The sequence below is a fragment of the Euwallacea fornicatus genome, chromosome 25 (assembly GCF_040115645.1).
Source record: "Euwallacea fornicatus isolate EFF26 chromosome 25, ASM4011564v1, whole genome shotgun sequence".
Classification (NCBI taxonomy): domain Eukaryota; kingdom Metazoa; phylum Arthropoda; class Insecta; order Coleoptera; family Curculionidae; genus Euwallacea; species Euwallacea fornicatus.
The window spans coordinates 3,344,338-3,360,369 of record NC_089565.1 but is presented as its reverse complement, the minus strand read 5'-3'; the positions used below and the strand labels follow the sequence as shown (position 1 = coordinate 3,360,369).

The following is a 16,032-nucleotide window of genomic DNA, read 5'->3' as shown; positions in this document are numbered from 1 at the left end:
GATAAGTGTTATTTAATTCGACTCTGTGAAATATCAAGTAATATGTTTTAAGAAACACGAACAGCCTTAGCTTTAAGCTATATCTACAGAGTGTCCACCTTGAACATCTTTTCTGTTACTTGTTAAAAAACAGTTAAAACACGTCGACTTTGATAGGGAGGGGAACATCATTTAGTGAAAAAGTTGTTTTTGAAAGGTCATCAATCTACCTCTGAAAACCACCCCTTTAAAATTTTAAAATTAGAAGAGGGGTTGTGTTACACCTCGTTTGAAAGGAAATTTTATTCACTACATAGTTAATCTTTTATTTTTTTAGTTTAGCGCGTTGGTTTTGTAGAAATTAAACAGAAATCAAATAACGTGATTTTAATAATAAATGTTAATGTAATGGATGCTGAGAGTGTACAGTTTTATTCGAAACTCTTTGACGTCCCAAATTTATTAATAACAATGATATTTCTAATATTTCATTTAAAATTGGGAAACCTAAATTTTTTTTGAAGTAGAAATTATTGACAGGTTGCGACGCGGGACCCAAGAGTTTTTAGAAGTAGTACTCAACTATTTACAATAGAAGGGTTGTGTTTCAACAGGCATCTCATTCTTTGGCTCATAGCATTTTAGTATTATATTTCAATTAGCGTCGTGAAGCTATCGTGAACGTTAGAACATCGAATATTCCTTTATGATTGTTTCGTTAGGAATGGTGAGTCTGCGACTTCAGTTCAACGCGAGTTTCGTTTCAGATTCGATATGAATGGAAATGATCCTGTTCCTACGCGTGACACAACCTTACGTTGGGTTAACAATCTATCAATAGGAGGTTCAATAATCAAAAAGGAGTCTTCCGGCACTCAACGTACTGTGTGCAGTCGATAAAACATTGAAAGTATGAGGCAAGCGATGCCGAGAAGCCCAGTTCGCTTTGCTTGGAAACATTCAACTACCCCTGGAATATAGTGATTATGCTATAGGACGGATTTGTAAGCTTCGTGCATTAGAAGAATAAAAGAAGCAATCCGACATCAAATCATAAAAATCAGCGGAGGATCTACTGGAAAGGGGGGAAAACAATTTTATTGAACGCCTTCAACATTGCGTGAACGACAATTCACAGCACATGCCAGATGTGATTTTCTGTTCATGGTGATAAATTTTTTTGTTTTAAAGCATGCTGTTATAATAAAAAAATAAATTATATATCAAAAACTAATGATTATATGATTATTTCAAAAACACTCGATTCCCATGCCGCATACTTTATTTTATTCAACACAGATCGCTCACGTTCAAACCTTTGACCTTCCATTGGGATGGAACAGCGTTCATAAAAACCGGATATATCCGGAATTCTGAAACTGGTACACATTCCAAGCATTCCATTGTGAAGTGTTTTAGCGCGAGTTAAAGAGGAAGTGCTATTTAATAAACAGATAGATCAGAAGGAAAGGAGGTCAGTCGATCACAGCAGGTAAGACAGAGTACTAAAACATAGAGACGAAAGCCAGTAAGGTTAATGCAGGATTAACCCCCACTGCCAAATTTATCAAGTCACCTATTTATTATTGTCTTGAAATTCAAGATTGAACGAATCAGAAGGAAACAGACTTTGTTTCAGATGTATCTTTCATTTATTTCATCATAATCTCAAAAATATTTGTTTTGACTATTGAAGAAAGATTGTTGTTATTACTTTATTTATGATGGAATGTAATTAAAATAGTAGGAAGTCATGTTTCAGAGTAACAATTATCAGCAAAGTTAATGATCTGGAGATTTGTAGATACGGCAATCAAGAAGATATTTACAATAGAGTGTTATGAAGACCGATTTTGTATATTTGGAAGCGGTCAAACAAGGGGATTGATTTGCTTTGCACGGTTTTACTTTTGGTTTAAATAACAATGTTGCACTTGCTCTGGCATTATTAATAATGTGGTCATATTTGCGAATGTACTGGCAGTCGATACGTCCATGTCTATCCCAATTTGGTTTTGGTTTTGGTTTTGAGAAACACGTAACGCACAGTATCATTCCCTTCTGTACAATTATAAATATATTTTTTTATGTTTTAGAACGTTGATGTTATACAAAGTAATTTGAAAAGTGGTGTTTAGTCTGAAAACTTCTATTAGGTAGGAGCATATTGATCTTTAAAATATACATATATATGTATGTATGTATAAACGTATATGTGTACCGAAGAAAATAAACAAAGTGTCCTGTTATCTTTTATTTTTTAATATATTATTTTTATGGTTATTAATATTGCTTATTTTGTTAAATTGACGCATGTATTTATTTAATACATGGTCATATGATTTAATAGGGAAGTGAATTTTAGTGCCTCTGGTTATAGTTCTTAACATATCAGTTGTTTTCTTTTTAAGGTATATTATTTAGACGTTCAGAAAGCCATCAATTGGAGTAGCGACACTCTTTGACTATCTCTTGGTCTAAGCTGCATAAATTTTTGAATTATGTTGGTACATTTTATGAGAAGAAATGTATGGTTCTTGACATTTGTAGCATTTAATAGGTTGGTTACAGTCTTTTGTATGATAGTCAAATACAATTAAAAAAATAATAGAAGTTGATAGCTTGTTCTCCAGTATCCTGAATATTTCGCCCAAAAATGAATGGTGGTATGGTCGTTCATTAGTCTCTCAGATGTGGTTACATCGCCTGTTATGATTTTCATTTTGAGTATTGATATTGACCTTAGTTTTAAAATGATTTTTCTGCAGAATTCCATTCGGAGAGTAAAGTGTTTCAGATATTTTAAAAATAAACTATCAGTTATGTTTAGATCAACTCTTACGGTTACAACCGAACAAGACGATGATGAAATAATAATAAGCACCAAGATATTATTATTATTCCTACTTGTGGGAGCGTTCTGCGCTACACAATTTGCAATTCAAACATTAATTTATCGATTATCCTGGCAATACAAATACACTGGGTCTGACATTTATGTTATGAGTCACCCCCATCGTCAGTAAACAATAATTACACAAACACCGGGGCCATATGCATGCGAACTTGTGCGGGAGTGCGAAAATTTGCAATACAGGGAAAGGGAAAGGAAAACACCACAACGTGCCCGAGTAATAAATAGGGGGCATCTGCTCATGGTTTGGCATTAATCAAGTGTCGGTTAGTTTATGAATTACCCCCATGTTTCCCAGTGTCCCTTTTCGGGATAATCTTTTCAGTTTTCGGTTCATCAATGAGTTGTCGTTAAGGATTTGCGTTTGGGTAGGTTAGACAAGAAATCATAATTTGCAATTTGTAATGAACCAGACGAGAAGATAAAGTAGGTTTATCGCTTTACCAGATCCTGAAAATGTCTAGAACTAACGTATATAATGTCTTGAACTAATTAAAGATAAACAGAGAATAATTAAAAATCATTCAGTATGAATAACTTCAAGTTACCTTTTTAATATTGTAGATATTTAATGTTGTAATGACCTTACAATTTTGTTTTCGTTGATAGAAGTCTGCTTGGGGGTGTTTACTTTTCTGGTCATCCGGATTTTGTTTTGTTGTATCATCCCTCATATGCCGCTGCAGTTCCATAAAATCAGTTTGTTTCGGCAATAGAATATTTGTGAATAGAATTATTCCAAATTTTCCCTTTTGGGTATTTATTATACAGGGCGTTTCATAAACATACCAACAAACTTTCAAGAAATATAGAACTCAGAAAACAAATATTTAGTTTGAGTAAAGTTAGGCCCAAAGTCGCTTTGCTTCGAAGATAAAGAATACTTATTTTCTTATTTAAACATTTTTTTTAAACGTTTAAAAAAACTTTTAAAAGAACGGGATAAAGACATGAAATTAGAGACATGCTATTGTGAGAGAAACTTTAAAAAATTGCAACTTTGAAACCTATACCGTTTTTTTGATAATAAGTAATAAGAAATTATTTTTTATCTTAAACACGGCTAATTAACAAACAAAACACTAAGTGGCCTTTTTTAAATTAAGTATTCATAAAAAAATTATATTTAAAAAAATCAGTGGCGTGCTATTTTTTTCATTGAAAACACCCCATTGAATGGAACCATGGACGCTACTGGTGTAGGTGGAAATATTCTGCCTACTCCAGAAAATGTACATTTATAGCGCCATAGCATGTCCCTAATTTCATGTCCTAACCCCAAATTATTTTTTTTTATATTTAGAAAATATAAAAAAAAGAAATTAAACATTCCGTATCTTGAAAACGAAGCTACTTCGTATCTAACTTTATGCGATCTTAATATTTGTTTTTATGAGCTCTACGTCCCTAAAAGTTTGACGGCATGTTTAATGAAACACTCTGTACATCGACTAGTGTCCTCATATGCTTTTTCACTGTACGCCACTGATACAAATTAATTAAACACGTATTTTAAATGAATGATTTTCCACTAAATTACTAGTGTAGAGATAGGCGATATCCGTTATTAGAATTTTAAGATATTCTCTTTTCTGGTTACATAAATGTTATGAGTTGTGTTATTATGAACCTGTGCATTACGCCACCATTCCTGTACCAATTAAAGTGCAACTTTTGCAGTTTGTGCGCAGTTCTTAAAGAAGTTATTTCGTACACAATTAGGGACGTAAAAGCTATGTTTTAGCAAACTTTACTTAATTTAATGTAATGTAACTTCCACCTTCAACTAAGTTTGTTTGGTCCTTTGTTCATCTTACATACTCTTTCATTACTCTAAACATGTACTTTTTTCTCCTTAAATGAAAATGTGAAAGCTCAAAGTTTCAGTTTGAACCTGACTTGAATAACACGTGAACTAATTGCTTGGGAAGTCAATATTAGATGGCTGTAGTAGAAAGTTACAAGCACATTTTCCACAATGGCCCCGTTAGATACGTGTCGTTGCATCAATTTAGATGAAGTTAATTAACTCCCTTTTGCTAGTTATATCGGGGAAATGAATACCTGGCTTTCCGAGGATACAGTTATGGGGTATTACGTGAGTATGTGGTTATATTTGATTCTTTTCTAACATGGGGAAGAAAAATTAGCAATCACATTTTAATGACTGCCTTAACCTGGAATGTGAAGAACAACGTAGGTGCTAACTTTAAAATCTAGCAAGTTTTTGGAGAAACTAATCAGGCGCCTATTTTCATTATTCCTATGGAAATTAGCTTGCAGCTAAAGTTGGCAGCACATTAATAATGTGGACCTAAAGAAGGTACAATTCAGTTAAAAATTTAGGTTCTGCGGGATTCTCATATCACGCTTGGTGATTCATGTTCAAAATTTGTCAAAACTTTCAAGTTAGTTCTGACATGTAGACCTATTTAGTTTAAGTTCACAGGTCTAAAATTTCTCCAAATTTTCTGGTAAATCTCGGCAAAGTGACTGACAAACAGGAGAAATTACACACCTTACAATCAAATTTATATTATTTCTATTTCCTGAATCACAACTTATTAGCTAATAAATTGATATCCTATGTGCATTATTTCTCAAATAATTTCACTGTAAAATTTGGTAGAAAACTAAAAGGACTAACAATTTTTACCAGCTGCACTCCACCACTGTACCCCCTCCGATTTACAATTGGCATAGGGAAAATTATGTTATAGCCGATACACGTGCGGATTTGGTTAGGTATAATTGGAGGGATTTAGCTCTAAATGTGCCCATTATACTATGTTTATGATCCCAAATATTCCATACATTAATGCACAGTGCGATTTCGGATTAAACCTGCATTTAATTTGGCTCTTTAGATTCAGATATTGCCGTTTCATTATTCATGGCTTAACCCCTCAATTGAAAAGTATTGTTGTTTCTATCACGCCTTATCGAATTAGTGAATCAACATGTTCCTTTCTTTACAAACCAAATTTCGGTAACCTCGTTTTGTCTCCCCATTCAGGGGAAATTAAATCAGGGCCTATCCCTTGACAGTGAAGCCATGTGGAAAACTTGAGGCATTCCCGTGTCACTCTCGATGAAAATTTGATGGTTTGATGGCCGCTTTTCTCCAAGTTTTAAGGACAGATTCACTGGAGATACTCGATGGAGCATATAAACAGAGCAACAAATTCCAAGTGGGGGCTGGGCAACGAGCATTAATACAAGGAATGTCAAAGGGGATGGTTGCACCCTCCTCGCGTCGTCGGGGAGATCTGTAGTATTCATGGGGTTAGGGTGGAAAATCCCTTTGTTTGCATGTTACCGCAAAGTTTTGCAGCAGCGACTCGTTCGGGACACATTTAAATTAACACTTAGTTTAGTGGGTGGTAGGGAGCCTAGATAGAATTTTAATTAAATTCTTTAAATGTTTTCATATTTTATTAAGAGGTTCTCCATTTCTGTGCTCAACTAGGTCGAATTACCATGTAAATGAGCTTTCCTAACAGCCAATTCTTACCATTCCTTCATAAAACCAATTTCTGAATAATTTCAGCCACACCATCGATATATCATTTTGCTGTTTAGACTATAAGTGGTCGAGAAATTCGGGCAAAGCCGTAGGGAAAACCCCGTTGAAAACGAGAGTCGTCTCTTTGGCGCTACGCATGTGATTTTCAGGGGTAAAGTAATGATCTTTTTTGTTCGGCATTAATACTGCTATTAGGAAAAGCAATTTGGGCGTATGAGAGAAATATTTTTAAATAACAGCTTAAGGAAAATAAAGTTCCGTAGTGATCAATGAGAAATTGATGATGGAGATTCAAGTTTTTCCTAATGACAATTGTGTAAAAAATTCTAGAATGATTTGAGCAAAAGTTTGATATGATCTACGAGAAAATTTATGAGAACTAACTGTTCTCACTTATTCTCCTTTCAGTTCTGAGAAATCGTTTCTCCCTCTTTCTACAGCAAATCGTCTTCAATCTTCACTATTTGTATGATTTGGATTCGTGTCACATTCTTAGACGCAGATTACATACTATTAAATTGTTCCATATTAATTTTAGAACACTCTGTATATGAGCCTGAATCTCTAATTTAACTTTCCTACCTCCTCTTCCATTTTAATACCTAATATTGTTCCAGTTTACATTTTCGACAAATAACTTGCATAAGTAAAATATGCAGGCGAAACTTCCCAACATGGGGTTAAATTTCAACGTACACTCACCAGTTTAATTAGCTGCATGCAAAGTGGTTCTCGCCAGAGAAAAGTTTAAAGAGCAAAATACTTTATTCGCCTAGCATGTTATTTGTCTTGAAAGCGGTGGAAAACGGGAAACAAAACTGCAAAGAATGCTAAACCACGGAAAATTGTTGGGAAAGAGCGCAGACACATTTTTCAGGTAGACGAGACGAGCTGAAATAAAATAACCAAGCATGTGCTATGTCTCAAGCATAACACCTTTCAGGAATATTCTTAAATATAGAATTACGAGGATAGTTCCAGAAGTACCTGACTTGACATATAGATGGCGATTTTCTTGTTGTTTTTTGAAACTTAAACTTAAAAAGCGTAGATCCAAAGTTTGAAGGTGTTGCGTTGATGTCTATTTGTTTTAGAGTCATTTTTTAGTGAACACTTTTAGAGATTTTGTGAACATGGAAAAAATTAACACGTGATTCAATACTTTTATTTAAAAGGTCTTAGTCCATCTAACATCAAAGCATAGATAGATTCTACTCTGGAGGAATATAACAATTATAAAATATTGGACGGTCATTGGAGAGGTCAAATGCGGTTGTAGAAGCTGTCCAGATGAACTTCTCAGTGGTCGATCAAATGTCACTCCACATCTGACCACTCAAGATATTGTGATATTTTTATTTCTAATTGCACAAGCAACAATCAAACAATTTAATTTGATCTAGCATCAGCTGAGTGGCTAAAAGTAAAAATGGCAAGTATAAGGTATTTGTAAATAAAATGTGGTAACTGAGCTAAAATATTTTAAATTGCTTTTTTTCACACGTTGAAAAACGTGACATATTAGAGTCGTACATTATGTCTAATAAAAAAATTTCATTTTAGAAATAAGTTAATGAAGTTTTTTGTATAAAATTAAAATAGTTTTAATTTCGTCCATAAATATACACAGTGTTCCATTTAAAAAAAGTTTATTTTTTAGTTATTTTTACAACACAATGTTTAATTATTTTTCTACTAGCTATCATCAAGCAGTACAGGAAAATGCAACTCTTTGCAATAAAAAACTAGGATTTTATCTCTACTAACAACTAAATTAATAATGGTGCGCACTTAATTTGGTACACCCAGAAACCATTAACCATTCCTGAGAAAAGTGTGCCCATCTCAAAGAACACTGTGTGGAGGAAAAATTTAATATTTTTCAATATTTTGTTTCTTTAAATATTAGGTCGGATAGTTCTGCATATTAATCAAGGTGTCCCAGAAAAACTGGTCTAAATGCATACAGCGTAATAAAACTAAATATGCTTAATAATGTAGTTGCGTGTTTTCATTCTGCTTGATGTTTAAGTCTTTTTCACTTGTCATGTATACAAGTTTGTATGTAACAATAGAGGTGCGTTATAGGGGAATTTTAAAGCAGGTGTAAATATTCAGTTAACAGAAATGAAAGCAAGTAACTTTTGTTAAAAGTAAGTTTAGTTGAATTGCCTTATTTTTTATCTCTTATCACCCAATACTCATTTGTGCCGTTGTTTGTGGAACACTCAGTGTAATGATAGAAAGAGTCTAGTTAAAATTAAGATTGTGATTCATAGTGATTTCAGCAATGACGAATTTAAAAGTTATGTGCCTTCTCCGTTCTAAATGCGACAACTTTATAGTTGTGCCATATTCTTGAAGGGTCGTCCTGGTAATGAATTCAGAGGCGGCGCAGCGGTCTCAGCTGTGAACGGAGGCAGTTAAATTGATTACGAGTTACCCCGGCGAGTGTGATGTCTAGCTAAATAATGCATACGCAAGTTGGCACCCCTACACTGCAGAATTAAATCCAGACAAGCTCATTTACAGTTAGAACCGTCTGTTTAATGAAAAACTTTCCGGAGAAATGTGATTGGTGTGGAAACGAAAACGTTCTTCAAATGCTTTGGAAAGGATTTGTGACATTTTCCCACTTCCAATATAAATCCCTTACTGACGTCATTAACCATCCCCGAAAATTGAAACTTTCTCCCTTGAATTTACCTAAACTACCCGTCTTCAAATGCGATCCATTCTGGACCATAATTATTAATTGTGAAACTTTACCCATACCGACGAATGATGAATGTCTCAAATTGTGCTGAGGGAATCTATCGTTATTGAATTCAACACAGCTGATCGCATTAAAATTCACTTTTCCATTCATAAATCTTAATTTGGCACGTCACGGTTCCGTCATCAATTTTGATTGAATATAATTTATGCATGGGAGGTAATAGAGTTACTAGTTATACGCATTTGCTGTGCCTGGTACAGATATTATCCAATAAGGAATTACTAAAATTGTTCATTTTTCTACATCTCTGAAGTTCTTCATTCAGTAAAATTCTATTAGTAAACTTATGAGGGTGCTCCAGTGTGGCATTGACTTTTCAACCGACTCAACGGTTTATGAACTGAGGAAAAATGCAAATTACAATCCGCATTACAACTTTTATGTAAATTGTCAACATGTCTAGACGGGGCATTACTTAAATGGATAATAATACCCGACTGACTTTAGCTCTGCACTACACTAGAGGGTGTTTCATATTTACCAGGCAAGTTGCCGTATTTGGAGGCAACTCATTTTCAAATAATGTAGGTTGATATGTATTGGCAATAGTTATTTCCATAAATAACTTTATTTGAAAAAATTGAAAAGACGGGCATGTAAGGCATATTAGGCAAGATGGAAAAGTAGGAACTTTATATTAATTATCCTTATTTGTGCATCCGTTATAATTCGAATTTATTTAGGTTAACTTTTTTTCTAAAACCACTAATTAACAGAGAAAAGAGTTTAACTTTAATGTCAGCTAAAAGAACCTTTTTATATAAAAACTTCATAATTTAGTAATTGAATATTGAATTTGCATATTTTTAAAGATTTGATTAGGAGTAAGGAAACATTCACTATTTTATAGTACGCTCCTGATTAAATTTTGTGTCATGTATTATAATGAAATTCTAGCTTCTGCAGTTATTTCAAATTATTGTTGCGCGGGTTTTTTTTAATTGACCCGAGTAATTACTCCAGCGATTCAGGTCATAAACATATTTATTTTTATATTGTCAAGGTACGACTGATTAAAATTAGTTTAATCATTAAAAAAAAAATATATATATATATGAATATTCTTTTATTGGAAATATTCCGAAAAGGAAAATTTATTTAATGTCACCAAAGAAAAAAGCTACATTTTACAACGGTCCGCGCACTCAACTAAGTTAACAAACTTTTACTGCAAACAATTTGCAATTCAGAGCAATAAAAGCTTCAGAGTTGAAATCTAAATTCTCTATGGACAATCGTAAAAACAGGCATTTAAATCGCGAAATTGTGAAACTCCTCTCCTTCGTTCGTTTATAGATTCGTTCGTCAACTAAATAAAATTGCATTAAGTCCTCTACGCCTTTCTTTTTTAAATTACGAATGAGATTTCTTAACGAACTAAAAGGAGAATTGTATTAAATTAGCTGAGCTAATCGTCTGAGTATAAGAGATTTTCCCCTTTCAATTATGGACTTTCCTAAAGTTGGACCGTCAATCGAGAGAATGAAAATAAATACGAAAACGATTATTGTTTTTAGGTTGAGAAAGGGTCTTGATTGGATTTAAGTAAACTTGCATAATCCCAACGATTTAATTCAACTTTCTTATATTTTCCAAAAGTAACAAGTTTTAACTTCATGTTTGTTTGAGCACCACCATTTTATAGGTAATATTACTTAGTACTATACAAGAAATAAAGGATTAAATTACAATATCTTACCTCGAAAGCAAGAGTTAATGCAGCTTTCTCCTGGCGCAGTTGCTCTGCCTGCTTTTTGTATACGAGCATTGCCCGGACGGTCTCTTCCATTCTGCAACAAACATTACAAATTAGATTTACTTCCATAAAGGAGCCTTTAATACAAAGCGAAATATTTCCTTTTTCATCGTCTAGACGGAACCTGCGAAGCGAACTTAAATATTTAAATATTCAGAAATAATTAAATTTAGCTGGTTGTTCGATTGTTTTGAGGGATTAATTATTAAAATTCCACGTGAAAAATTCCATAGTACGGAAAAATTCAGTAATGAAATATTTGGTTATCCTCGTTCAATTCGGGACCGTTTAGAGTAAGGGGAGAGATCCCCACGAGCCTTGTCGAGAAAAACTTTTCGCTTATATTAATTGGGGGGTTTTTGAAAATTAAGAAGACATATAGCCAGGGCAATATTCAGCCCTGCTGTGCCTTTGTGTCTACCCCAGTAAGGCCACTTCAACTCCCTGTTTGGGACTAACACGGTGTAGCCACTCTAACAGATTTATCTACAACTTTCGGTTTAGATAAATATCTACCGGAGTCGCATCGAGATTTTATATAGTTTACCGTATTTTAAACGTTTCACTATTGATAAGTACGGATTATTGAAAACCGTCGTACTTCTATACATTAGTATATCGATATTATTGATATTTTAAAAACTTACCCACTACGACTCTTTCGCATAAAAAATTAAAATTTGATTCGAGATCTTCAATAATCTTCAAAATCGATATATGTGGACACATAAAGGCTCTTAATTTTAAAAGATTTAACGAAAAGTTTAAATGAAGATTTTTTTTTTTCAGTCTAAAAATTGACCAATTTAGCCTATCGGTTCCTTTAACATTTAAATCATTGAATCTCTAAAATCTTAAATATATCTGCTATTCTTTTGCGAGCATGGAGCAAACTTAGATCTATTTGAACGCTAAGTCTTAAAATTTGATATCTTTTGTTTTCTAAAATATTGAGAATTTTCGAATTTGAACTTTTAAAAATCTGTGATTTTCACGTATTTAAACTACAGATATCGTCAACATTCACAAAATTGGAATATTAAATCTTTCAAATGTCCTATTTTGTATTTGGAAATTCTCAAATTTTAGATTTAGTGTCGTGGAATTGATCTCTTACAATTCCCTTTCTTAAAATATTTCTTCAATCAAGGAAATTTCCCAATAAAATAAATTCCGTAAAATAAATCCTCAATAAAGCTAGTTCCTCAATACAGCGAAGAACTTTGTGGATTACTGAGAGGGTTTAAAATTTTAAAATTTCATGAGCCGTAGAAGAAATTTGCCTGCAAATGTGGGAAATAATTAGTCATAACTGAAAATGAAATATTGCTTTAACTTTTCTAGAATTCATATTCTCAGTTTTTCCTCTGAAAAGCAACTATTATTTTTAAAGTAAATTCTGCAAATTGAAACACTAGAGGAAATTTATATAATTTAAAATTAGGGAATTAATTAATTAAACATTGCAAATTTTAAATGGTTTATGCTTTTCTAAATATCATATTTTTAGATTTCCCGTTTAAGGGGAAAACATTAATTCCTCTCTAGAAAAATTAAATTGAGAAATTTAGTGGATTATATACGAATTTTAGAACTCGAAAATTGCATATAAGTCATTGGACAAAATTTCCTACACAGACTAGAATGAATTTGTCAAAAAGCAAACTGTTTTTCCCTTGGTTGATTACGTATTTTTATATCCCCCTTTAGAAAGGGCATCAGAATTCGCCAATAAAGTAAGAAATTTGACAGATTTTAGAGAAAGAGAGTAAATGTCCAATATTTTGCTCCAGTTTTGTGTCGTTATACTTGAAATAATAGTTAAGTAATAGATAAATATTATTTTCAAGATTTCGCGATCAAATCGAGAATACATTTTTAGAAGCAGGGAAAACTCGAGCCGAAGATAAGAAACGAAACTATGGTTAGAAGAAAGAAATTCAAGAAACTGATCGAAAATATGGTCAAGAATAAATTAAGCAATGTTCCCGATTTATAATCATTGATGGTAAATGGTGAGCGTGAGTCAGATTAAGTTAATTTTTTGAAGACCCATCAGGTTCAACATATTTTTTTAAATTGAATTTTTGTGTCGGTGTCTGATGAAATTAATCTTACTTACTAACTTTAATTGATTTTTTTGTATAGTTTACTATAACTGTAGAGATGAAAGAATCTATTATTTATCAATAGGAGTTTTGCGAAGCGTAAGCAGCACTTACATATATTCATTATTATAGTTCAAGGAATAAAGGTATGAATAAATATATTATACATAGAAGACCAAAAGCCTAGCATAATAATACTTAAAAAATAACAATGTAAATTATTAGAATTTAATTTATTAAAAGTTGATACTGAGTCCCGTTGATTTCCTGACAGTGGACAAGTTGCAATTTAAATTCCTAAAGAACTTTTCCTATTATTTGTGGAGATTTTTATTGAATTTCTTGAGTAAATTTATGTTTTAACTCTTGTACATTGTTGTGCTTATTTAAATACACCTTAGGTCTCAAATAATCCCATAAAAATATGCGTAGGGGTGAGGTCATGCCATCTAGCTACTTTAATTATCACATCACGTAAATATTTCAACAACAGTTGAATTAAGACATAGGTATGTTACATGAAATATGTTAAGAATATTTTTAAAAATTAAAAAACATAATATATATGGGGTTCCATAAGAAAAAAATGAAAAAGTACATTTACCTACTACATGGGTAACCCTAATACATGTTTGTTATATCCAAAAATGCATAACTAAAAACAATATTTGGCGTGTTCCTGCCTTTTCATAAAAAATGGTTTCTTCAGTGTTTGACGAATTTATATATGATTTTTGGTTCGCTATTTAGGTATATCGACTCTCGATGTGTATCTTCTTAACACGAACTAATAAAATAAAGCTCTCCAGATGTACCGAATAATAATTAAAAACATCTCTTAATAAATTCACAGTCGCCAATATTCCATTTATTTCGAAAATATGTATGTCAACTTTGAAGAGAAAGTAGTGCAATTTCATGTTTTCTTATCTCATTCAGGCAAATAAGATCATTTCCAGGATAAATCGAACAAAAAACACATTCATCATACGATCGTCCATTGACCGTTTCGTGTACTGTTGATAAATAAATTCCGTCAGGCAAAATTCCTCTGTGATTAATGGATGTCGATGTTCAAAAAGTGTTGGGAAGCGTTGATAAATTAGTGTCAACAGTTTAGGTGATTTAGGCTAAATTGATGTTATATTTCTTTCGAATATCTCCCAAAATAATTTGTTATTTAGTGTTGTTGCGAGTGAATTATTGTTCTGACAGTGGATTATTTATTATAATAGATTTTGAGCAATAAATTCCCAATTTCGGCAAGACTCAAATGCAACGAAATAATGTTCCTAAAGTTGGACTCAAGCGCATAAATTCGATATGTGAGTACACACACGTTTATTTGCCGAGCATACAAGAGTAAATATCAATTTAAAACATCAAGAAATGTTTCCTTTTCATCCCGGTTTATTATTTCTTTTTATCCGAGCTTTCGTCTTCCGGTATTTCTCCAGAAATTTTCGTAATCTGCAAATCCCCTCCCGCAATAACGCTGAAGCAAATGCCGGCAATATTGCGCGGGTTTTCGAGGTTTTGGGCCTTAAGTAAATATTTGAAATTTAAATGATTTTAATGGAGAGCATTTTCTGGATCTGGGGTTTCAGGATGATCTGTTACTGTTTTAAAGGGAATACGTTCGAAAGTAGAATTTGAGTATCAATGTTTCGGAAATGGAAGTTCTTCATATTGAAGTTCCAAGACCTGTTTTTCAATTCAATTTTAATGAAAAACTGCAATTAAAAATATTATTATTTCTAAATAATTTTAAAGTGTGTCTAATTTTAGTTATTTTTTTTTTAACTACGATAGTTGATATCTGGGAAGATTATATCATAAATTACTCGTAAGGAACATTTCAATAAATCTACATTAATGGGAATATGATATTTTGTTTTTTTTTTGGCTTTTAATTGTGTATCCTATGATCAATCATACACAATACAAAAAAAAGATCAAATGGGTGGGTCTTCTAGTTAACTACATACATTTTACCCGTTTACCTTCTGTCAATAATTAATAATTTAATAATTTAAATAATAATAACATCAATAATTTAGGTAATAAATTAAAGATCTTAAGAAAAATTTTAATACACACCAATGGCGTTCAAGCAAATTTTTCTAAAGAATTTTATGTACCAAGATCTCAGAAAATACATTACCCTGTATAGTGGTTAGAGGCAATCTATTTTTGTATTAAGCAACCCCTATTACCTAATGCGAATATAACATTTGAAAGCTTTTTTGTAGTAGCTGAGGCATAATAAAATAGATATAATTTTTTTTTTAACTTTTAACATCCTGTAACTACGCTACCGATCGAGATGAGACACATGCTTATCTCAAATTTTTTCCTTATTTTGTATCAGAAAGTATATAGCTCAAATAATAACACATGCACATGTTGACGTTGTTTAATTTTGAAACGTCCTGTATACTAAATTTCCTTAAATCGTTTTCAATGAACCTGCACAATTGCCGATATGATGTTTCTGCTGGTGTTCAAAGAAACATTTATTAAACCCTCAAGACTAGCGATACCTCAGCTAAACTAACCTAAACTAATGCTTGAATTGTTTCCTAACTCAAATTAACTCTGCGGGAACTAAAGTCATTGCATCAAAATTTGCATGGAAATGAGAAAACTCTAATGCACCGACTCGAAATAAATATTGTAATGGATAAAGTGCAGGAGAGAACAATTATTTTTAATGAACCTAATAGCAAAAGTGTATAAGTTAATTCGAATGTTAATGGAAGAGTTTTAGTTTCCCAACAGTTGTTGGAAATTGGTCGGAATATTAAGCAATTATTTCGCAGTTTAAACTTCACATATTTGTATTCTTTTCATTGCTAAATACACTGGTACTTTTAATAAAGGCTTAAAGACCATTTTCGCTTCAGGAAAGTTGGTCCATGGACAGGGACGATAATTGGCAATATATGTGCCATAAGTTTCAGTTTTCCT

At 32.4% G+C, this 16,032-nt stretch overlaps 1 protein-coding gene across 6 annotated transcripts in view; it reads right to left on the bottom strand.

The window, feature by feature from the left end:
- The window catches only part of LOC136346860 (uncharacterized), a 169,932-nt gene that overhangs the window by 16,656 nt on the left and 137,244 nt on the right, over positions 1-16,032 (bottom strand). For all 6 annotated transcript variants that reach the window (XM_066296349.1, XM_066296348.1, XM_066296352.1 and 3 more), the window contains one exon: positions 10,898-10,988. In XM_066296349.1, the coding sequence (XP_066152446.1) occupies positions 10,898-10,988 (91 nt within the window). The remainder of the gene's footprint in view (positions 1-10,897; positions 10,989-16,032) is intronic.